The following is a 23673-nucleotide window of genomic DNA, read 5'->3' as shown; positions in this document are numbered from 1 at the left end:
ATGGATTTGACTGCTCTGGGGACCTCATATACGTGGAATACACAGTATTTGTCTTCTTGTGTCTGGCTTGTTTCACTTAACATTATGTTCTCAAGGTTCATCCATGTTGTAGCATGTGTCAGAATTTTCTTCCTTTTTAGGGCTGAATAATATTCCAGCATATGGATACATCCCATTCATCAGTTGAAGGACACTTAGGTTGCTTCCACCTTCTGGCCATTGTGAATAACGCTGCAATGAACATGGGAGTATCTGTTTGCATTTTTTTAGACCTTGTGCACATAGCATTCATTTCCAACACTAATGAAAAACCTAAAGCCATCTTTTCACATCTCTGCCTCTTGTGTATAGAGGAACTGATTGCTGCAAGAAATAGATTGTAACATGTATTATGGCTTAATCACAAGAGAAGTTTATTTCTCGTTCACATAGCAGTACTGGATGGGCGAACAGGTCAGTGGGTAGGGGATACCCTTCCACTTGCTGGGGACCCAGGTCACCAGGGTTTCCAAAGTCATCCTTGCACCAGCAGAGGAAAGAGCTTGGAGGACTGCCTGAAGGAGGTGTTATGAGCTAGGCCTGGAAGTGCCCCACCTCCCTCTGCTCACATGGCACTGACTAGAACTCAGTCACATGACTACCCCAACTGCAAGGGAGGCTGGGAAATGTAGTCCAGTGGGGGTTGGAAGAGGCGTCCTGGCATCGTGGGCTGCTGAGCAACTCACAGGCACCTACACAACCCCATCTCCCTGAAGGTTTTTATTCTTTGAAATTCAGCTTGAACAGGACTCCTCCTTCCTTGGGTGCTTCCTGCACCCCCTGACTTCCCACTCCCACTGCGTGCTGCACTGACCACCCCTCCTCCTCGGGCGGCATCGGCCCGTGAGCCCTGGGAGGATGGAGTGGCCCAGGGTGGGGACTTGGCCACCCTGGGGCTTGTGGAAGAAGCCTGCCTGGCCAAGCAGGGGGTCCCTGCTCCCTGCAGTGCTGTATTGGTCCCTTGTGCCTGCGTCAGCCGCTCCCCACTGCATTCAGCCAACGGGAGGCCCTAGTGGGAGCTGGAGGGCAGGAGCATCGGGTGGCGGGGTTGCCACCTGTGGCTCCAGCTAGGGCCTGTGTGGTTCCTGCTGTTGGGGGACCTGGGCCCGGCCAGGTACCATCCTCCTCCTTTGTCCCTCAGCCCAGGGGTGCTGGTGGGACCCTGTGGCTGCCTCATTGTCTCCCATTTAACTTCCCGGTTCTCCCATCACCTGCACTTCCCAGTCCCTGGATTACCGTCCCCAAGCCCCGACTGGTACAGGGGTAGGGGCTGGCCACTGGCTTCCGATGCCATAATTCCCTGAGGCTGTCATTTGGGGAGACCACCTCCCTGAGGCAGGAGTCCCTGCCTTTGATGTCTCCAGGGAGCTTGTGCTGCGCTCCCGGACCTTCCGCCCTCACACAGGCCCTGTAGCACCCCCGACTGCCTAGGGCCCCTGGGAAAACCCGTCAGGTGTTGGGGCTTCCCAGCCCGGCCTGCCCCTGGCACTTGGAAAGCCTGATGTCTGGGACCAGGGCCGTAGACAGTGTACCCCCTCTTCTGCTGGGGAGGGTGGGGTAGCTCTAAGCTCCTTTTGGGGGCGGCGGCCGAGGGAGGCCATGCTTTACTGCTGGGATAAAGGAAGCCTGGCCGAGGAGGCGCCTCAGTTGCTGGCCGGCCCTGCTTTCTTCAGACCCAGCCGCACTTCTCCTTTGAGCCTTCGCTCAGGCTGTTCCTCTACCTGGAATGCCCTCTCTGGCCAATCTCTTCTCTGAGAATTGGACCTGCCCTTTGAGATCTGTTATGGGAACCATGAAGCTGCCCCTGCCCCTCAGGGCCCATGTCCCTGCTCCCACATATCCAGGCTGCCTCAACCAGGACACTGACCTCTCACCCCTGACGAGTGCTCAGCCAGGCCTGGTTCGACACGGGGACGCACTGGGGACTCAGGTCGCTGGGAGGCCAGCCCTGCCTTGCCTCATCTGCAGGGAGGAAAGTACCTGCCCGGCAGCCAGGGGCTGACGCTCCGCCCCACCCTGTCCTGAGCTGGGAGCCCAGAGAGGTGGGGAAGCAGGAGGCTGAGGTCTGGAAGGACAGGAAGCACCAACCTTATCCCTCTGCTCTAGTCTCCTGGGCACTGTCCCCGGGAAAACCCCCAGCCCCTCACTCTCAGCTGTGTTCCTTTGAATGCACCCCGTCATGCACACTTGCCTCGTCCAGGAAGCTCTCCAGACAGGACCTGCCCCTGCCACCCAGCTCTCTCACCTCTGCCTGGGACCCTCCAAGGGTGAGGCAGAGGAGGTAGGAGGCCTGGGCTCTGACCCTGGTGCCCGTGCTAGCTGGATGACCTGGAGTGACCTGTGCAACCTCCTGAGACCAGGACCTCCCAGCAGAGGGGAGACGCAGAGATGGGCCTGCATGAGCCCTGGCCAAGCTTGTGACTCCAAGCCCGCTGGCCGGCTGCAGAGCGGGGGACGACTGCCCTCGCGGAGGGCCTGGGTCCCCTGCAGCCTCCACCTCCAGTCCGTTCCTACCCTCTGCTGCCCCCACGTGGCCACTCTTGGCACTGCAGGCATAGAGAGGGGTGTGGGCCTCCACTCATCACCTCCCATCGCAGGCTCTCCATTCTGTGGGTAAAGCCGCTGAGCCGCCTGCCTGGGCCAAGGAGCGCCCACCTCCAACCCCGCCCTCCCCTGTTCTCTCTGTCTGAGACCTGCGATGCAAATCTGACCCCATCCCACCCTGCCTAGGCGCTCCTGTTGCTCCCATCCCACACCCTCGCCACAGGGCGGGCAGTGATAGATGAGGCCTGTGCTCCGGACCTGGCTCCTGGACACTGAGTGAAGGGCCCAGGGACCCTGTTCAGGACTTGGGCGTGGCACTACCAGTAACTGCCTTCAGGGTGGTGCCGGGGCAGGTGCCTATGTTGGGGGAGGGCAGGTTGGCCCCATCCTATCTCCTGGGCACCCAGCGTGGCACCCCATGGTGAGCCCTTCACAAACATCACTCTTTGTCCTCACCCCACAAAGTGGTCACTGTTCTCAATCCCACTTTTGATCCCATTTGGAGAGACAGAGGCTGGGGAGGGACCTGTCTCAGGTGACCTGGTGGTGGACGGACTCAGACCCAGTTGCCCTGGGTGCCGTGGACCCCACAGGGAAACCCTGGAACTCTCCGGAACCGAGGCGCAGCATGAGCACGAGGACACCAGGGAGGGGGCACCACAGGCCTGTTTTCTCCTCGCGTGGGCAGGGAGGGGTGTTTCAAATGATGTTCCCAAAGTGTTAGAGTTACAAGCCCGGAGCTCCTAGGGTGACTCTGCTTTGGGGTCCTGAGGCCTCCCCACACCCTGGCTGGGCCACCTGCAGTCTCAGGCTGGGCCCAGGGATCGAGGCGGCTGGGCGCTGGGGCTCCCGGTCTCAATCCATAAGGATCAGGGCCAAGGGCGCGGACACGGCCCCTGAGGTACTGGCGTTGCGGGTTCAGGAGCCCGGGAGACCCACGCCAGAGCTCAAGGGTGTGGAGTCTCGGGTCTGGGGAATTAGAGCTGCCAGGATTTGGGGACAGAGCCCTGGGTGCCGACCTCGAGAACTGCAGTTAGAGCTCGGGGTCCAGGTCTGAGGAGACAGAGCAGGGCATGGGGCCTCGGGTCCACAGGCATTAGAGGCTCAGGTACCAGGTGTCCGGGTCCCAGGTGTACGGTGCTGGGGATTTGGGGATCCAAGTGCCGGGGCGCATGTTCTTAGGAGTCCAGGGCTTTCTCCTGGGAGGGTGGTCTTTGGCCCCGGGGTGGCCTGTATGCCTCGTGCCGCAGGCCAAGTGCGTTCTCCTCAGGGCTGTGAACCCCAGATGGCCCTGCAACAGAGACGTGGTCTAGAGCAGGGTCCCACGGGAGCCGAGGAGGGGCGCAGACCAGGGCCCTGGTGGTGGGACCCTGGGTCTGGGTGGGTGGGGGTCTCACATGTTGCCCTTCCTGCGGCGCAGCACCACGAAGACCACCGCCATCAGAGCCACCACTGCCAGGCCTCCAAAGATGATGCTCAGCAGCACTGTGTGGCTTCGTCCTGGAGAGAGGGCGGAGCGGTGAGGGCCACCCGGGGCGGAGGTGGGGAGAGGAGGGGGCGCTGGGGCTGGGCGAGGGTGGGCGCGGGCGGGGCATCCTCACTTGGCTGGCACGTGGGGGTGGGCGTGGACCAGGTGCCATTAGCTTGACAGGTGCTGGCCTCTGCCCCGGCCAGGCTGTAGCCGCTGTCACAGTGGAAGTGGATGGTGGAGCCCACCAGGTACCTGATGCCATCCTTGTGCCCATTGAGGGGCGGGGCCAGCCAGCCGCAGGACACCACTGGGGGGGGGGCAGGACACAGACGACAGGCTTGAGCCACTGGCCGCCTGGGGGGCCACGTCCCAGCACAAAGTGTCCACCCCCTCACCTGTGCCCCCCGCCGCCCTCACCAGACTGCAGGCTCTGTACGCGACGCTGGTGCAGCTGGTAGGCCATCCGCGTGGCGTTGCCCACGCTTAGGCTCCCGGTGGCTGCCACGTCAAAGCTGCAGAAATGGTTGTCCCCACACAATTTGGCCACCTCAGTCGTCTGGCTGGAGTTGGGGGTGATCTCGTCAGGGAAGAGGGGCCTGAAGGTAGGGTCATGCTTGGGGCCATACAGGAAGTTGTTGACCAGGAGCTGGGAGTCATAGGTGAGCAGGGAGGAGGCGTTCTCCACGGCCCCTGGGGAGACATGCAGCAGGCCTGGCTGGTGGCCGAGGGTCTGGGCTCCCCACCCCAAACCTCCACTGACCCCGTCCCCCATGCCCCCTCACCGTGTACACCTCATGGTCACTCACAGTCAGCCCCAAATTGGAACAGCTCTTGGGAACTGGCATCTGGCGGCAGGACCTGCCCACTGCGTAGGGTGAAGTCGTCTGTGAAGTTGTCATTGAGCGTCCCAAGGAGGCCTCGTGTATAGGTAAGGAACTGCTCAGGCAGCAGGACAGTCACACTCAGAAATGGACCCTGGATGCTGACCTCCAGGCCGGCCCCCGATGACAGCATGATTGATACTCTGTCCTCGGCAGCCACTGACAGGAACATGCCTGGGCACAAGTGGAGCTGGGGTCAGGGTCGCCTCCTGTGGGCACCGTGCTAGATGGGTGGGCAGGTACCCGTGAACTTTGGGGGAAGGAGAGGGCGTCTCCAAGGCCAAGCCTGGGCCCACACCTGTGCTGGGATGCCCAGAGGCATCTGAACTGCCCAGGCCCCGAAGAGGCCCCCCCCCGCCCACACTGCTCCCTAACAGGAGGCAGCAGCCACGCCCACCTCTGCCCTTCCCCAGGATCCCTCAGCGCCAACAGGCCCATCCCAGGTCTCTGCCCACCCCAACTGCAATCCATTTCATTTGTTCAGTTTCCTGAGACAGCACCACTGTGAGAAGAGGGGCAGACAAAGAGCTGCGGCTCCCTGACCCTCAGGGCCAGCTTCCCTGCAGCAGGCAGAGTCCTATCATTGCAGCTCCCGGCTCCTCTGGGCCTCCGTGAGGACACGTCCCACTGTCCTGGCCCCTAGGGCCTGTGACCAGGGTGTGCAGGCAAGAGATAGACCAGGTCCCCCAGGCTGGACCTCGATACCCGGGGCCTAGAACCACATCTGTCCATAGACAGCCATGGGCTGGGGCCAAGCGACCATTGTGCTGGCTCCCTCCGCGGGAGGTGCATGGGGTGGGGCTGACTGTCGCCCCCCAGTGAGCCCTGAGAGGCCTCTGTCTCTGCGCCCGTGCCCTGCTTACCACCCCACCCCCAGCCAGTGCTGGGGAGAGGTGTGGAGCCCAGCGGGGGCAGCTCCCCACCCACTCACCCTTCAGGTCCATCCAGCTCTGCTCGGCAAAGCTCAGCACCTCCTGGTTCAGCAGCACCTGCAGGACCCCAGCCCCGCCAGCCAGCCGGACCTCCACCACGTCTGAGTCACCCTCCTGGACAGCCACGGCTGTCAGCCCCGTGCCTCGGGCCTGCGTGCCTGGGTGGTGGGTATAGAAGGGGGTCTGCTCGGCTCCAGCCTCCCCCCAGGGATGAGCCTGAGACCCCCAAGCCCCAGGCCCAGCCTCACCCTCGGGCGTCGTGTCCGGCTGGGCCCGCGCCTGCACCGTTAGGTTGGTCAGCGACGCCTCCAGCAGCACGTACTCGCCGTGCCCATTGAACGTGAAGTTGGCGCCGTCAAAGGTGACAAAGTGTGGGTCCCCGAAGGCAGAGGCTGGGGGGAACGGAGGGTCAGGTGGCCCGCCCTGGCCCAGCCGGGCCCGGCACCCCCCGGCTGGCACCTACCCAGGCGCGGGGGCCGGTAGCTGCGGCAGTCGCTGGAGGGCCGCCGCCGCATGTAGCGGGAGCACTCGGGTGCCCAGAGGCAGCAGTGGTAGAAGCTGATGACGTCGTAGAGCCAGTGGGACAGGCCGGGCACCCGGGGAGGCGCACGGAAAGGGGGCGCGCCCCAGTCGTGGCCACGGTCTGGGGTGCTGCCGCCCATTGAGTCCGCCGTCAGGAGCTGTGTGCCTGCCGCCGTGTAGCAGCACTGCTGGCCTGAGGCATACTGAGGGCTGAGGGCACAGACAGGTCAGAGTCACCGTTGGAGTCTGCCCCCGCCGCTACCCCCAAAACCCCCACCATCTGGGGGCTCACCTGGCTTGCACGGAGCGCACGCAGTGCACAGCCCCTGGGTGATAGGTGCACTCACTGCCATGCTCAATGTCACAGCCGTAGTCCGTCTGCAGAGCAGCTGGTTGCTGTCAACTGTGCTGGCTTTGGGCTCTGCCAGCCCCTCCCTGGGAGCCAACCCCTCGGACCCCTACCCCACCTCGCGGGGCCTCTATCTGCCTCCCCTGGTGCTGTCTTGAGCAGGGGTCCCCTCGTGCCCTCCTGGCCCTGACTGGGTGGGGGCTCACGTGGAAGCGGCCAGAGTCGGCCCGGGCCTGGGCCAGGGTGCAGGGGCAGTCGGGCAGCTCCTCCAGGAAGTTGGGTAGCTGGTCCTCCAGCTCCTCCCAGGCCAGACACTGAGTACGGGCCCAGGCCACGGGGTCTGCCCGGAAGTCGTTGCCCAGGTGCCAGGCCAGCGCATGCTCGTTGCTCCAGAGTGCGTGCACGTCCCTGCGGGGGACCGCACACTAAGGGCCGCCCTCGCTGCCCCACCCTGGGTTCCCTGTCAGGCTGGGCAGGCACTAGGCAGGCCGGGGGTGCCCCCAGCCCAGCCTCTCACGGTCCTCACTTCTCCCCAGAATGGTATTCGCTGTTGATGATCCGAAGGGCACCCACTTCCCATCTCTGGTAGTTTTGAGGTGCAGGTTCCGGAGTGAACGTGAAGAAGCCGGAGTTTGAGACATTTGTGGCCAGAGCATACAGGTATGACCACTTTGCTGTCCAATCCTCTGAGTATGGCTTCCCTGAGGGGATGAAGTCCTTAGTCAGCCCTGGGGCCTGTCCAAGGACCCCTGGAGCAGAGGTGGGCACCAGTCCTTGGTGCTCAGAGCAGCCTGATAGATGGACAGAAGTATGGACAGATGATCTCTATTGGAGGGCCTGTCCTGCTGATCCAGCAAAGACCCTGGCTTGAGTGACCACCCCTTCTTCCCCCTACATTTCAGTGACCACCACCATCCCCCTACGTGTCCCTGCTCGAGGCTGGGCCCAGGGCCATGCCAGCCATCCAGGGGCTCAGAGAGGACGGGGTGGGACAAGCTTTTCCAGGACAAGCCTCGTATCCCAAGGCTGAGAATGTCCACACCTCCTCCAAGAGCTGGGCCCCAAACAGCTCCCTGTGCTGCTCCCTGCCCGCTCCCACTCGCATCAGCTCCCTTTCCTCGCTCTCCATCCCTGCCTGGAACTTCCCCCACCAGGAATGTCCTTGCTCTCATCTCTGCAAGCCCAAAGCTCGTGACCCCACCAGGCCCCACAGAGGCAGCTGCAGAGCCCCTTGGTCCAATCAGCCCTCTGCCAGCCTCACCTGTCTCCTCGTAACCCCACAGCTCGATGGTGACGGACTGCGTGGGCAGAGCCGCGGTGTTCCAGGTCAGGGTGAGGTTACCCTTTGTGCCAGCAGTGCCATAGTATTGCCAGCGGGTCTCGTTCTCCAGCTGGAGCTTCTCTGTCTGCGACACTTTGCTGGGGTGCACTGGGCAGAAGAAGGTGAAGGGTGAGCCCCTCAGGGCCGAAGCATGGCTGTCCCATTGGAGTGATGGTCTCCTACAGATCCTCAGGCAGGAAAGGAGAGCCAGGAGAGCCAGGAACCTGCCTTCTGTTGCCCAGGCCTCTGGCCTCCCCCGGCCTGGGCGAGCAGAGCCGGCAGACACTGGCCCACCTTGCTGGGTGACACCTGCAGCCCCTCCCTACTCCCTCTGGACCTCGACTCCTGTCCGGATGCCAGGATGTGGGGAGAGGAGCTGTGGGAACCCACGACCCCATGGTTGGGCGGGCCTGCTGAGGGACTGGTTCAGCCAGAGCGGCAGGGCACGGAGGCTAGCCCGGCCTGCATATGTTAGCACTGGGGAAATTCCCTGTGGGGGCCCAGGGCCCACGGAGGGTGGGGCCTGCTGCCCACGCCTGGATGGGCGCAGTGGAGCTCACCAGCCAGCCAGGTGCCCGAGCGCGGGAAGGAGCTGCCATTGTCCATGGAGAGTGTGAAGGGAATGCGGCCAGTCTCATAGAGCAACGGTGACACACAGTGCACGTGTCCCAAGGAGTCCACGTGGCCACGCGTCTGGACGCTCTCATTAAACCTGTGGTGGTGGAGGTGGCAGGAGAGGCTGGGCCAGGGTGGGCTGACCCTCTCTGAGACGTGGGCCCCCAACCTCCTGGGGACCCCATCAGGCCAGCTGTCCCTGTTCTCGGTCCGAGGGGCTCCACCCTGCCGGCCAGTGGGTCTGGGCCCTCAGCATGCACGGAGCCCTGGCTGCCCAGCCCCTCAGATCTCCCACCTGCAGATCACGCCATCTGTGGGGCTGAACCAGTTGAGATGCTGCACTACGAAGTCCTTGCCGCCCATCATGGAGCCCGAGTAGGGCAAGATCTCCAGGCAGAAGTCCCGAAAGTCCTTGCAGCAGGAGTCCAGGCCGAAGCAGGTCGGGTGGCAGGAGCATAGCTCGTTCCACTCCCCACAGCGGTGGGAGCAGCTTTCCTGGGCATCTGGAGGAGAGGGCCCTGAGCGCCTGGCCCGGGCGGGTGCTGGGCCAGCTGCCCCATGCCCAGGGCCCACGTCTTTTTCCCTTGGAGCCCATTAGGGAGAAGCATGCCTGGGAGAATGCTGGCCAGAATTGCCCTGACCACCACGTGGACACAGTGGAAACCCACAAGGCCTGTGGGGTGTGGTAATTCTCAGTGCAGATAATCCAACAGTTGGCTTGAATGACCCACCAGCTTGAACAAGGAGAGATAAGGGAAATGCCTCCAGGCGTACAACTTTGCAGCATCAGAAGGAGCCCCCAGGGCAGGGCTGACCCTCAGCTACCAAGTCCCTAACCCAAGGGCGTCCTCAGACAGCCACAGGTGCCTGTCCTTGACATGGGTCAAGGAGCTGTCTCCACTCCCTGAAGGTCTCTGGCCCTGCAGCCTGAAGAAGGACCCTTCTGGCTTGCCTGGTCCGGATCTGGGGACATGGCTACCAAGAGTCCATTGGAGGCTGGTAGGGGCTGGTGCCCAGGCAGGAGATGGCAAAGTGTGCCCCCCTCCTCTCAGGGGGAGGAGGGGCATTTCTAGCAGAAGGCCCAGCAGGGCCAGGATGGGGAGAGAGCGGTCTAGTGGGGGGCTTTGGACATAGGCCCCAGCCTTTTCTGCTGTGGGGACTCGTGACAGGGCCATATTTTCAGGGGATCCATCCCTCTAGACCTGGCATGGCCAGGTGGGTTAGAGGGTACAGACTGGCGCGGGAAGCAGGCACTGAGGTTGAAATCACACATCCCACCCGGCCCTTCCCTGCCACTCCCCCAAAGAGGGCTAGTCAAGGGCCAGATCTGGGCCTGAGCCAGCCTGGTGGCCCCACTTCACCCAGTGCCGGCCTGGCACTCAAGAGCATCAATAAATATTTATTGACTGAGGATATGAGGACTCACGGGGGTGGGGAGGCTGAGTGATGCTGGTAAAGGTGAGATAAGTGCAGGAGGGTGGTGGCACTCCTCTCTCCTCTGAGACGGGAGTGTGGGCCTTCCCTGGGATTGTCTTAGTTCACCTCCCTCCCCATAAGGACCCACAATCCTGCCTGTCGCTGGGCAGAGGGCCCAGTGGGGCTGGGAGGCTCCTCCATGTGCGAGTGCAGCTCTCCTGAGCCCGCCACCACCTAGCTCCCTCCCTCTGAGGCAGCCACTGCCTCCTGGCTCCCAGGGAGTTTGGGGTGGGCACGACCCAGACCCCCATTCCTGCTGGCGGCCCCTTGATCTTGGGATCCCCAGAACTTCTTACCACGCCAACTACAGTCACAGATGGCCTGACAGATGGTCAGAAGCTGAGCCTAGAGGGTTGTCTGCCCTGGGCTTGGCTGCAGCAGGCAGACGGACAGACAGGGGGACAGAAGGGCAGAGTAGGGGCGTACCTGCTGCAGGCCAGCGGCCTGGGCTGGGGGCCGTCACCAGCAGCAGCAGGGCCCAGGGCAGGAGGAGCAGCTTCATCGTGCGGCCTGTGTCTGCAGCTGGAGCAGCAGAAGCTGTGGAGGCGGCAGACCAGCTCACTCCTCATGGCCCGCCCCGCCTGCCTGTCGCCCCGCCCCACCCCACCCTGTCCGGTCCCTTCTCAAAGTCCACAGGTGCCCGCCCGCCCGCGTGGGCCAACAGGGCCCAACCTGCCCTGTTAGCACATTCCTGGCCCATTGGCCTCGGACAAGGGAAGGGAGCCCAAGCCTCCAGCTGCTGGATTTCTGGCACTCGAGAAGCCGGATGTCCAGAGGCTGCAGCTCAGACCTCTGGATCCCAAACGGGCCCTGTTCTGGGCGTCCAGGGTAGGGCTCACACAGAGGAGGGGACGCCGCAGGGTGGGTAAGGCTAAGGCGGGATTGTCCCTGCAATCCCAGGATTCCAGCCCCAAGGCATCCAGCTGCAGACTTGCATCTCTAGTCCTCGGCTTCCCTGCAGGGAGCAGGAGTTCCCAATTCTTGTGCACAGCCTGGTGGGGCGAAGGAGCAAGTAACGTCACACAGGGCGCCTGCCTCGGCCCCGAGAGTCTGGGTTCTAGAGGAGGGCTCCCTCTCGGGGAGGGTGGAGCTGTCAGATCAGCCACAGCTTCACAGGCATCCCCTTGGGAGGGGTGGGTAACCGTGGCGGGGGTGGGCTGGGGGGGCTTAGATCAGAACTGTGTGTTTCCCCCAGGAGGTTGGGCTAGGTCCCCTGGGTGCTCACAAAACTAGGCCAGTCCCCCAGCTCCCTGGGCAGGGGAACTTGGAGAGGAGCCACCCAGCCCCAGCAGCCCCTGCACTGTCACTCATGGAGTTTGCATAATCTCTTCACTCTTCCCCTCCCTTCTCATTGTGCAGGTGTGGAAACTGAGACCCAGACTGAGATGGGTGGGGCCAAGGTCACCGGGAGAGGCAGCCAGGCTGGGCCAGGCCCCTGGGAGGGCTCAGGCCTGAGACTCTTTGGGGCCCTGCCACCTGGGTTGGGCATCGGGACAGGCAGACAGTCCTCTCCCCAGTGGCAGCTTCTCAAGATGTCCAAAGGGGACACGTCCTGGGACCTCGTAGGGAGCTGAAGCTGGCCGGGGGCATGAGCTGAGGCTGTCTGGCCATGACAGCCTCAGCTCTTAGGGTCAGGCCAGCCCTGTTTCCTGGGCACCGCCCCTCTTGCCTGGTGGGTGTGCCTGCAGTTGCTCCAGAGAGGCAGGCTCCTACAGGTGTCAGGGAAGCCAGCTGGGTAAGTGGGGAACCACAACTCACAAGTTGCTTGCTGGCCACTCGGGCACCTCTGTGGGCGGGTGCCCTGGGTGTGAATACTGAGGTCCTGAGCTGGGGGGCAGCCCGGATCTGGCCTGGGGGCTGGTGCTGGGGCTCATCCCAGGCTCAGGGCTGAGGGTGCTCTAGGGCACAGTTTAGGGGAGACGGTGGGCATGCTCCTGGGCGGGTCCAGGGGTCCTGCAGGTCCGAGAACCAGAAAGGGCCCTGGGAGACTGCCAGGTTGTTCCCAGGAAGGGGGCTGGGCCCTGGAGGAAGGTTGCCCCTTCCTCTTTCTAACCTGGGCACTCTGGCCACACGAATGAGAGAATGAAAAAGAGAAGCCAGGAGTACAGTTGAGGGTCTCCATGCCCTGGGCCCTGCCGGGTGAGCGGGCACCTGAGTAACCAACTCCTGGCCCCGTTAGCTGAGGCTGCCTTGCGAAGGGCCTGATCAGGGCAGGTTCAGCGAGGACCCATTCAAGGCTGCCGTGCTTCTGGGTTCCCATGGTGGTTGTGCCAGGCCCGGGCTGGGGACCCCAGCAGTGCAAGGAGAGTCCTCATCTTCATTCTGGACAAAGACCATTTCAGGGGATGCCCCAGCGGATGGGGGCCAGTCCAGAGCTGTGGGGTGGCGGCTGGGCCCCCAAGGCACTGGGGCTTGATATTGTGCAGAAGGGCAGCTTGGGGCCCCTAAAACCTGTGCCTCCTCAAAACAGACGGGCTGGCGCCTGGGAGAGCAGAGCCAGCATCGTGGGCTTGTCCAATGCTCTGCTGTCACCTTTAAAACATTCTTAATTGTTGAACAAGGGGCCCCACAACTTATGTAGCCGGTTTTATCAGAGGACGAGTGTGGTGGGAGGTAAGTGGCCCCCACTGTGCCTCCCTTCCCCTCCCCCCAGTTCACCCTTCCTGACACGGACTCTGCCTCTCAGGAGCCCCCAGGGGCCCTGTCTCATCAGGGTGCAAGTCAGCTCCTCAGCACGGCCTGGACCTGCCTGCCCCTGACCCCAACTCCAGAGGGACACGCCCTCACACCTGTGTCCTACGGGGGCGTCCCTGACAGGCTCACCTCCAGCCTTATCTGGAAGGGTCTGCCCTGCTGGGTTCCCTGACCTGTGCTCACCTCGCACCCCACTAAGTGCTCCCCGACCTGCTCCCTGGGGTGCGCAAGGGCCGGGCCTGACCCATGGGAAGAGAGGACCAGAAACTGGCCCGCAATCTGCTGAGGCAGGCCCTGCAGCGAACAAAGAAGCAGAAACTGTTCCATCTTTATTAGAAAAAAACAAAAAAAGGGCAGGGGTGAGCCCGACCCTAAATGCGACCTCCACTATGACTGAAGCGAAGGCCGGATTCTCCGGGCGGCGGGGTGTGGACACGGCCACCTGGGCAGGGTGGGCATTTACAAAGTCAACATTTCATAGAAAAGGAGGTGGCCCTGCTGTGCAGACTTCAACCCATCCATCTCCGTGTGGCTGAGCCCAGCCTCTGGGCCCCTCAGCCATGGTGGGGACAGCCCCACCCAGGTGGGCAGGGAGGACACCGCACGGGGGAAGGCAGAGCACACCGAGGGCTGTGTGGGGAACAGTGGGGCGGGGGGCGGGTGGCCCTCCTCAGATGTCCATGTAGTCGTCATCCTCATCTGTCTCGCTCTCCAGCGAGGACTCCTGGCTCGATGTCTCCAGCACCTCCAGGGCTGGCTGGCACAGGCTCTCCTTCCTCACATTGGCGGCCGACTGGGCAGACAAGATGGCCGACTGCGCAGACCAGGCAGGGCACTGGTCAGGAGGCCTGGCCCCAGGCTCCCTGTAGCCCACGCCCCTGCCTGTGCCCCCCTGTTGCCCACGCCCCTGCCCCCTACGTGGCACCCAAGGTCACCTTCAGCTTCTGCTTGGTCTCCTCCGAGATACTGCCTTTGGGCGAGAGCAGGGTTGGGGTGGGCGGCGTGACGGTGATCTCAGGGGGGAACTTGGTGGCAGCCGAGGGGATTACCAGCTTTGGCATGTTGGGCAGGAGACGCGACTTGGCCCGGTTGGGCTCTGCCTTGCCTGGGTGGCCCTCAGGTGGCTGGGCACTCCCGCTGCTGGGCACCTTGGAGCTGGTGACTGTGGGGTAACCGGAAGAGGCTGAACCTCGCTCACAGCCTCCCAGGCCTGCCAGCCTCTCCCCCACTCGGGCCTCAGTTTCCCCTCTGGAAGACAGGCACCAAGAATACCTCCTCCCGCTACATCAGATCAAGGGTGTATTCCCTGGGCCTTTCTGCCTGTGCTGGCAGGCAGGCTCCAGGCTTCCTTGTCTCTCTTTGCCTCCCCAGCTGCCTGGCTCTGGCTCTGGGCCGTGGGGTGTGGGGACTAGGACGCACCGCCTCCACCAACAGGAGCACGGTGCACTCTGGGAGCCCAGGGCCTGGGACACGGGTGAACCCCCCTGAGCTTTCCCAGGGATTCCACAGGCACTCCAAGCACATAGCATTAACTCTTACATCCCTGTGACCATCCTAGGACGCATGTCCTAGTGGTGTCAACACCACAGGGGACGCTGAGGCCCAGAGCCCCAAGGCAGCAGCCCTGGGGCCACAGTCTCTGGGGAGCTGCATGAGCTGGGAGCAACCCACAGCCTGGCTGATCTCCACATTCCTCCGCGGCCCCATGGCTTTAAAAGGAGTGGGGCTTACTCAGAGCCTGAGCCTGGCCCCCTTGGGCTGGCGCCAGCCGCTGCTGTCTTGAGTGAGGTCTGTGAGAGGCCCCAGCCCTGAGGAGTCCCCAAGGGGCCTGGCTGGTGGGGCAGCTGGTGGGAACAGGCTCTGCCTTGGACGCAGATGCCTGTCTGGCCTGGCCCAGCCCAACCGGCCGCCCCTCTGCCTGCCCCTCCTCTGGCCCTATCGGGGCAGGGGCAGCCCTCCCCCTCGCTGAGCAGCCTCAGCCTGCGTTCTGCAATGGGCTGGCCGTCTGCCCCCGCTGCTCCCTGTGTGAAGCCGAGGGTGAAACATGGGGCTCTTGGGGCCCTTCTCCTCCACCCGCACCCCCTCCTGCCACAATGCTCCCCACCGAGCTCTTCAGCCTGGCCTCCCCGCCCAGCCACCTTCCCCGTCTGCCTCATCACTGGGCCCTCCTCAGGCCCCGCCCTGCCAGCCCCACGGCCACTCTTCCAGGGGAGGGAGGTGCCTCTGCAGGGAAGCCCACCCTGCCTGCTGGCTGTGGGGGCAGTGCTGGGCTGCTCCCGAGTGGCTCTGTTACCTTGGCTGCAGGTGGGCTCGGTGCCTGTCCGGGGGGTGGCCTCTGCTGGCCAGCAGCGCGGCTCTGCTTGGGGGCCCTCAGGGGCCATCTTCACCTGCTCACAGCACTGTGGCTCCTGGGGTGGGAAGCTGGCACCCTCTGCCCCTCCTGCCAGCTCTTCTCCCTCTGTGGGGACACAGGGCGGCTTGGGTTACGTCCTCCGCCAGCCTGTGGGACAGGCTCCCTCCTTGCCCTGGGGCACCCGGCAGGGACCTGTGCCGAGGCAGCTGTCCACCTCCACCTGAGTGGCCTGTGGGCCAGCAGAGGCTCCTTGGAACAATTGCTTGGTGGGGCCAGGCTGGTACTGGCAGGAAACCGCTCATGCCCTGGTGGACACTGGCGGGGCCAGCTCCCCACCGGGACTGCTGTGCACCTGACACAGCAGGGGCAACACCAAGACTGTGCCCAACTCCCCTGTTCACGGGAGTGGCCATCAGAAAGACCGTCAGGACCCCAAACCAAACCACCCCGCTAAGACAAAGCGGATGGAGAAGTGTGCTGGTTCCACACCCTCCTGCCAGGCTACACCTGCCCCGGGAACTGGCCTCAGTCGCGCCAAGGCCTGGATGGGCCCATGGGTAAAGCCTGTGCCATGGCCGCCAGCCAGGCCGTCAGTCAGTGTGGCTCGCACTGGCTCCCAGGCCCTGCCTCCACCTTCCGCTCGCGCCCGGCGGTGTCCAGGCCTCCTGGCACTCCTGTTCCTTGCGTTGCTCTCCTCTTCCTTCTCACTGGGGCTCAGAATCTGCTGCCACTCAGCCATCGCCCCACTACTCTTCTACTCCCCAACTCTGCCCATCAAGCACCTTGCCGTTCTCCAGCCGGTGAAGCCAGCCTGCCTCCTTGTCCAGCAGGAGTGACAGCTCCTGGGGTGGGGACAAAGACGGGCCACAGAGTAGCCCTGGCCTCCTGCCTGTTGGCTTCCAGCTCCTGGAGGACAGAGCCTTCCCTGGCTGAGCCAGGAGCCACTACTTCTCCACCTTGGGTCTCATCACCTGGCAATCACGGTTTCAGCCTTTGTCCCCAGGGTCCAGCCCCATACACCATGGCAGGCAGGAATGCACACCTTGGAAGGCTCCTCCAGCTGCCCTCCTGGACCCCAGGGAGTAGAGAGAACAGCCTGTGGCATTGGGGCAGGGCTCTAGTCACCATATCTGGGCATGCACCCACGAAGCAGGCCCGTGGATGTCTGGCCCAGGCCCTTCAATGGGCAGCAACACCCTGCCTGCCTGGGCCCAACACTCTCTTCACACGGCGGTTCCCTGAGGGCCTGGCCAAGTGGCCTGGAGGGGCTGCTAGGGTGGGGTGGGCTGGAGGACGTGCACCTGGCTGCCTCACTGATAGGAATCTACAGGACAGGGCTGTAATGAGGGGGCTGGGAGCAGCAGAGCAGGGCCTGGGGCTGGCAGGAGGGGCGGAGGCTGCCCCCAGTGGGGGCAGATGTCAGGCATTTGCTTCCTCTCACCCCGGGGTCTGTCTGCCCTTCCCAGGCCCTTCCTGCTTGGTGGGCCTCCAAAAGGCGGAGGGATACTTGGGACAGGGTGTCCCACAGAGACTCAAGCACACGGGGAGGTGCTCCCCAGGCCAGGTGGCCCCCTCCCCCCCCTCCCCTCCCCCAGGCCACCCAGGTGGCTCTGTGAGGAGGGGACCTGGCTGGGGGCTCAGTCTTCAGAGAAAGGCCATCTGAGGCACCCCTAGACCTCCAGGCCTCAGGTTCTCTGTCTGTGGGAAGCAGGTGGCCAGGCTGGAGTCCTGTGTAATTGGGCAACTCTGCCTGCTCCCTGGGGCAGACTACTGAGCTGGGTACTGGGTCCCCAAGGCCTGTTGTCCTAGATGCCCCCGCCCTGGCTTCTCAGAACTGGCCTCGAGTCTGCATTCCAGCCCCTGCAACCCTGCGGCACAGGCACCCAGCACAGGCAGGCACTCCCAGGATCTGAGTCCTTTCACAGGCTGGTCACACGGCCTGCAGTGGCACTCTACGCACCATCCTGTTCCACTCTGCCCACTCTGGAAGGCCTGCTGGCCTCAGTGAGAGGTACTTGCACTCACCTGTGAGCCAGGCACTGTTCTAGTGGCTGGGCAGTCAGCACGAAACCATGGCCCCTCTGGGGGAGACATGTTCAGGAGCCTGCCTGGCTGCTCACGAGTGACCCTGAGCCCCCAGAGGAAGTGACCTGCTGCACAGGGCCAGCAGCTCTGGTCAGCACAGACTGGGCAGATGAGGGGAGGTCTTTGCCAGTGACCAGGGAAACCGGAGTGCACCCCCGCCCACCTGCAGGCCGCAGCAGGCGGGATAAGGTGGGACCAGACACTGTCGGCTGCTGCCAGCCACCTTCCCTTGGCTGGAGCTGGAAGGCCTGTGTGAGGGAGCCCCTGGTGGGAGCCAGGGCTACTCACCCTGGCAGAGCACCTGTCAAGGTCTCTTCTGTGGCCTCTCCCCACTCTCTTGGACCTTGGGGAAGGCATCCTGGGAGAATCTGTCCTCAAGCCTGCTTTCCTAGGTGGCTCACGACCTCACGTGCTGCCATCCCCGGCTTCAGCTCCAGGCCTGCAGATCCCCCCCACCACGGGGCGCTCTGCAGGACTGTCCAGCCAAATCTATGCCCGATTCTGGGCTGCTTGCCCAGAGCGGCAGATGTGGTCACACTGCCAAGCCACCTGTCACATGTAGGGAAGCAGGACCTTGCTGGGTGGCTCCTTCCTGGCACTTTCCCCGTTCTGGCGGTTGTGAGAGGTGGGCTCTGGGGAGAGGGTGCCCACGACAGCTTGGCCCTGATCCCACCCCAGAAAGCTCTGGGAGCTCTGGGAACCATCGAGGACACCCACCCCAACATGGCCAGCCAAATGCCACCTGCTGGTGGACCCCGCAGCAGCCCCGGGAGGCGGGCAGTCACTCCTCACGGCAGGTGTGGCGGTGCAGGGAGGGCTGGTCGGGTTGTGTGCCCAACGCCTGGCTCAACAGGAGGCCCCAGTGCAAGGCCACGTGGCACATATGCTCAGCCCAGGGCCGCTCCCCAACTCGTGTGTCATGTGAGAGTTCCATCCTAGCAAAACACTCTTTCATTTAGTTTTGGGGAAGGAAACAAAAGACAATCGACTCTCCAGGCTGAAGAATATACACCAGGAAATATACACTCTTCCACAGATCTAGCAGACGAAGAAAGATGTCAATCACAGTTTTGGGCCTGCTTGCGGTGGGACCGGGCAAGCAGGAGAGGGAAGGCAGGTAGGTTCCAGGGAGGCCCCCGTCCTGGTACTGAGAACCTCCCACCCACGTGCCAGGTCACGTGTGGCCAACACCAGTGAGGGGCAGTCACCTCTGATAGCAGGTTATAAAGGGCACAGCGGCTCCTTCGTGCACACTGTCTCTCTGTCTCTGGGATCACGGGTTCTGGAGGACGCAGCAGCCACAATGCGGGGACACTCAGCAGCCTATGTATGGAGAGGCCTGCAGTGGGGAACTGAGGCCTCTAGTAGAGAGCTGGCGAGACCTGAGGCCTGCCCACCAGCTGGGTGAACCCAGGTGACCAGCTAAGCGCTGGATGCTCCAGAATTCCTGATCCACAGAGACTACAAGATCATGGAGGGCAGCCTGAGGTGGAGAAACAAGGGAGGGACAGGAGCTGGGTCTTTATGGAGTGACTTTCCTCCCTGGGCATGGACTCTCACTGCCACTGCCCTCTGAAATCACCACCACTACAAAGACCCACACTGTGGCTATGCTCCCGCCAAGCACTGCTCTGAACTCCATGGTACCATCACCTCCATCTCACACATCGTGTGCTGGAAACTGAGCTACAATGAGAGATGCAGGAGAACAGGGACAGCCCAGGTCAACCGGTTGGTGAACCACCACTTACAGTTCTTCGACTGCTCTTTGTTCTGTAGCCTTCAGAGGCTCCTCTCAGAACAAATGGCTGCAGGAACTGACCCAAGGGGGAGCGATTCTTCATCTCATGGGGCCAAGACCCATGGCAACTGTCACTGACTGGGCAGAGGGTCCCTACGCTTCCACGATCCTCCATGGGAATGGCTTTAGGTGAAAACGTCAGCGCTTGAGATCTGAGATGCAGGGAAGAGCTGAGAGAGGGGGAATGCTACCCGTGGCCTCCATTCAGGCAGAGTGGCCTGGTCAGCTCTGGCTCCTGCTGGCATTTCCGCCAGGGGTGGCTGTCTCATTGTGCAGTGGGTCAGGAAATGGCACAACCAAGGTGGCAGGGCTGAAAGCGGGAGCCCCAGATGTTAGCCTCCATGTGGGACTGGAACCAGGAGGGCAGACAGGCCTTCATGGAGGAAGGGCCTATGCAGGGCTCGGCAAGGATGTAGGCCGGGTCCAAGGGGCAGGGTGGGAGAGGCGGGGGCCGGGACGGAGGGTCAGTATAGCGCCTTGCCAGCTGCCCTCCAGCCCGCCAGCCTGTGAGGCGCCTCCTCAGTGCCCATCCTAGAAAGCCGCAGGCCTGCCTGCCCCTCCCTGGTGTGCCGGCTGCCCCTGCTGCAGGCTGCCATTCCTAGGGGCGGCCTGGGGTAGAAGGACCCCCTCCTGCGGGTGGCACTGCCTTGCCCTGTCCCTTTTCCTGCACAAGTCCCCAGCTGGCTGGCTTCTTTCTGTCTTGCCCACGGGGCGCAGGGGCCTGGGCAGGTCTGCCCCACACCCTAGCAGGTGCCCAGGGATGGCTCGCAGGCCTGTGCCCAGGGTCAGGACTCCTCCCCTCTCCCAAATCCATCTCCCCTACTGATCTATTGGTCATAAGGTTTCGTGGGGCAGAGAGCAAAGGCAGCTGCCAACAGTGGATGTCAGAGCTCACTACCCCCCCTCACCACTCCCTTTACGGATGGGAAGATTGAGGTGCTGGAGCTAGGGGAAGAGACTGCTGGGCGCAGAATGTGCTCCTGGGGTGAGTGGCCGATGAGCAGACCAGCAAATCCCCCCTCAGGCTCCTAGGACGTGCTTCACCAGAGGGAGAAGAAGTACATCGGCCAAGTCCATGCCCCCCTCCCGCCCCCGCCAGATATCCATGTAAAAAGTGGGACCTCACTGCCAGGTGGATAGGACGGGACTCACCTGGGCTCAGAGAAGCCATGCTGGGAGTGGCCTCAGTCCTGGGTGGCTGGGGGGGCCTGGGGTCTTTGGACAGGTCTGGAGTAGAGGCTGACACTGAGGGAGGGCAGGTGATGACGGCTGTGGTAGCAGCCGGCACAGGGCGAGGCTTGGTGTGGGTGTCACTGGGCCGTTGGAGCCCATCGGCTGGGATAGGGTCAGGGGCTGTGGGGGCCACAGCTGCCGGAAAGAAGTTCTCTCGGCTGTCCTTGGGGTGCTTTGGAGTGGTGGGTGTGTCCCCCGCAGCCTGTGAGGACAAAGAGGAGGTGAGGAAAGTCAGCTGGTCGGCCCTGAGCCCACACTGTCCCACAGGACACCTATCTGGGCCCAGGACCACCAACATGGCCCTCATGGTGCCATACTCTTGGCTCCCGATGCTGCCAACAAGGCCCATAGGCAGCCCTTCAGGATTCTGCTAATGCTAGGACACTGCTGGAGACCCAGGATCCCTGCCTGGGAGGATGTCCAGGCTGTACTGGTGGGGACTCAGTGGAAAGGCCTCAGGTGGCTTGAACTCCAGCTAGCCTCATCTGCCCACTCCTGGGTGCCAGCCTGAGAGGAGCATGTTGGTCACGACTCAGATCACGGGCTCGTAGTGCCTGATGTGGGGACTACAGTAATGGGAGGTCAGTCTGGAAGATGACTTCTAAAGGGCCAACTGGGAGAGGGTCCTGAGGGAGCGGGGGTGACACCACAAAAGTCAGGTCCCTGGGCTGAAGACTGCAGCCCCAAAGCTATGGCACCTGGTGCAGCCCCCAGCCATGCCCATCCTGCCTGCAGCCCGCCCTCGGACACCCTTGCAGCTCCCTGCCACAGGCTTTGGGTTCTCAGGCAAGCCAGGACCTTTGGGGCTCCCCTGGTCTTGTCCACACAGTTCCTTCTGCCACCAGGCCCCTTCTAATCTGCACCCAAAGCCCATCCTCTGGGGACCAGTTTGATGGCTGCAGCTCCTGAGGGTGGGCTGCAAGGTCGGGCAGGGGGTCCCACCCAGCCTGCTGGCAGCAGAGCTCAGAGGCTGGGCCCCAGCACAGAGCCACTGGCCCCAGGCCTCAGGCCCCCAGCCCCCAGCCCACTGGACTATCTGAGCCGGTCCCACCAGGACCAGTGGGACCCCTCACTGCGGCTGTGAGTGCTGGAGAGTCTCACGCCCGCCGCAATGACCCTGGCTCTTCTGACATTTGTTATGCTTGAGATGCCTGTCCCCAGCTCTGTGTCGTGCAGGACACGGGCCCCTGCAACTTTGTTGTGCTGTGGTGTCTGGGATGACGCCGGGCCTCCAGTGGGAAGACAGGCAGGCGTGACAGACCTGTATCTCAAGGGCAGACACGCAGGGAAAAGGTGAGTGCCGTGTTCCTGTCCTTGCGGGAGCAGGCCCTGCCTTGACAGCACTGAGCCTCTAATTATGTCCTGAGCGCCCTCCAGGTGTGCACCGGGCTGCCATGGCAACTGGGACATGCCTCCAGTAAAACAGACACTCCCTGAGGGGCGGGAGCAGCAGCCGCCTCCTCCCCAGCACTGTCCATAGGCAGGCCCAGGACAGCTGTGATGGTCCACTCACCTTCCCTGAGGTCACTTCCCAGGCTCCTCTGACAGGCCAGGCCCCAGCAGGCTGCTGGTCCTCTTTGGGCCTCAACCTCCTCCCGTAAGAAATGGGACCTCCTCCTTGCCCTTGTCTCCTGTCAGCTCAGCACCCCTTTCTCCTCAGCCCAGGGAAGGGGTAAGGTATTTGGGGGTTTCCTGTGTAATTCTATCATTTTGGGCACCTTAAAAGTCAACATCAGAAACAGCCCTCCTCTCTCTGGAGTGGTCACTGCCCTACTGCCCACCTGCCCCCATCTGAGTTGGCAGAGGAGGAAGAAGGGGACCCCTGGGTCTGAGCCCTGGATCAGGACCAGGGGCAGTTACTCCTGTCTCATGCAGCAGAAGCTGCGGGGAGGCCCATGCAGACCATGGGAAGCATGGTGGCTGCATTGTGAACTCTGGCGACTTGGCAACAACAGAGTGGTGGGGACTGCCCATGGGCTGGGGCACGTCTCTCCAGGGATTCCAGCCCTCAGCTGGGGGATCAGTCCCACCTGTGTGGCCTACAGCCCGCCTGGTCAAGGTTGAGGCCCTGGGATTCCTCAGACCTTGAGCCCAGGCGGAGGTAGTGGCCCAATGCTCTATTCCACTGACAGGAAGCCTGTCTGGACACCAAGGGTGGCCACCAGCCAGCTGCTGGGAGACCTGGGATGTGGTCCCCTGGGCTGCAGCTACATGCCCACTGCCCTGAGCTCCTGCCTTGGACCCGGGATTCCCTGGTGACGCACTGCCCCAGGGGAAAGCACTGAGGGCGGGCTGCGGTGTGGTCAAGTGGGGGAGGGCAAGGTCTGCTCCTTTGTGCTGCTGGGGCAGGCACAGTTGGGCCACCACTGGGGGACAAGAGACCGCACTTATTCAAATGGCAAGCACCTGCCTTTTGACCTAGCAACCCCTGCCTGGGGGTTACTCCTGCAGAGATGCCCATGTTTGGTGTAGGAAGATGTCCCCTTGGTACTATTTAATAGGGGCACTGTGGTGCCGCCAACCCCACTTTAGACAGGGCACCTCTTTTTCTGCTGGCCAGATCCTACCCACAGGCCTTCCTTTGAGCTGGGCCTCTCCCAGGAGACACCTCTCCTTCAGCCCCAGCCCCATCACTCTTCAACACCCTGGCCTCTGAGCCCAAATCCAGCGGGCCCCAGCCTTGCTGCCCTGGTGTGCTGGCCGGCCAGCCCCTGGGTGTGCTCTCCTTCCCGGACACCACTCTGTCCTGTCCTGATTCTCCCTGAGCCAAGAGCCTGGCCACGGTGCTCGGCCCTGCCTGCCCTCTGCTGGCCCCACATCAGTGGCTTCAGGGGTACCCATACCCAGGGCTCCAGCCTGACCATCCCTCTGGGCGTGGGTCCCCGACCTTTCTGCCTTTCTGAGAGAGTCTCAGACTCAACACAAACCCAGTGTTGACCCCAGCTTGGGGCCTTCCCAGGAGAAGATCCGTCCACCAGAACCCAGTGGGGGCTCACCCCTCTTCCCTGTCACCAAGTGACACTTCTTGTGACACCTTCTCATGTCTCTTGGACCCACCTGTCCGCTTGTCGTTCACCTGGCCTCAACACCAGCCCATCCTTTCCACCCAACAGTAGGGAGTCTTTCCAAGACACAGTGAGATCCTGTCACTGCCACGCTCCTTCCCCTGCTGAATAAACACCAGAACTGGCACCTACTCTGCTCCGAATCACCTGCACATCCCAGCTCCATCACTTCTTCCACCTCTGTCCCAAACGGAGTGAGCTTTCCAGGGGAGGTCAGCTGAGTAGGGAGCACCCCGTTTAGAGAACAGGTAACTGAGGTGAGGAGGCTCCTCAGGTCACACACACAGAGCGG

At 62.8% G+C, this 23673-nt stretch overlaps 2 protein-coding genes across 8 annotated transcripts in view; both read right to left on the bottom strand.

The window, feature by feature from the left end:
- Positions 1 to 389: 389 nt before the first annotated feature.
- On the bottom strand, positions 390 to 11160 carry SUSD2 (sushi domain containing 2). 2 transcript variants are annotated; one of them, XM_044775391.2, is made up of 15 exons: positions 10577 to 11160; positions 8970 to 9177; positions 8620 to 8771; positions 8000 to 8167; positions 7265 to 7439; positions 6945 to 7146; positions 6682 to 6767; positions 6331 to 6599; positions 6116 to 6259; positions 5867 to 6025; positions 4861 to 5109; positions 4472 to 4744; positions 4185 to 4361; positions 3981 to 4083; positions 390 to 3874 (listed from the first exon to the last, which is right to left on the bottom strand). In XM_044775391.2, the coding sequence occupies exons 1-15, from the start codon at positions 10650 to 10652 to the stop codon at positions 3850 to 3852; spliced, it is 2466 nt and encodes an 821-aa protein (XP_044631326.1). In that variant the 5' UTR covers positions 10653 to 11160; the 3' UTR covers positions 390 to 3849. The 2 variants fall into 2 exon arrangements, with proteins under 2 accessions (XP_044631326.1, XP_044631325.1); XM_044775390.2 differs by having other exon boundaries at positions 7265 to 7529; positions 10577 to 10728.
- A 2000-nt stretch (positions 11161 to 13160) lies between these two features.
- Positions 13161 to 23673, bottom strand: part of CABIN1 (calcineurin binding protein 1) — a 149501-nt gene continuing 138988 nt past the window's right edge. For 5 of the 6 annotated variants that reach the window (XM_014866265.3, XM_070516530.1, XM_044775392.2 and 2 more), the window contains 4 exons: positions 20236 to 20518; positions 15138 to 15302; positions 13780 to 14006; positions 13161 to 13658 (listed from right to left, as the gene is read on the bottom strand). In XM_014866265.3, the coding sequence (XP_014721751.2) occupies positions 13515 to 13658; positions 13780 to 14006; positions 15138 to 15302; positions 20236 to 20518 (819 nt within the window). In that variant the 3' untranslated portion in view covers positions 13161 to 13514. Of the gene's footprint in view, positions 13659 to 13779; positions 14007 to 15137; positions 15303 to 18484; positions 18606 to 20235; positions 20519 to 23673 lie in introns of those variants that run through there. The other variant, XM_070516531.1, reaches the window with a different exon arrangement.

The sequence above is a fragment of the Equus asinus genome, chromosome 8 (genome assembly GCF_041296235.1).
Source record: "Equus asinus isolate D_3611 breed Donkey chromosome 8, EquAss-T2T_v2, whole genome shotgun sequence".
NCBI classification, from domain to species: Eukaryota; Metazoa; Chordata; class Mammalia; order Perissodactyla; family Equidae; genus Equus; species Equus asinus.
Note: the sequence above shows the minus strand (reverse complement) of the source record. Positions and strands in the feature narration are given on the sequence as shown.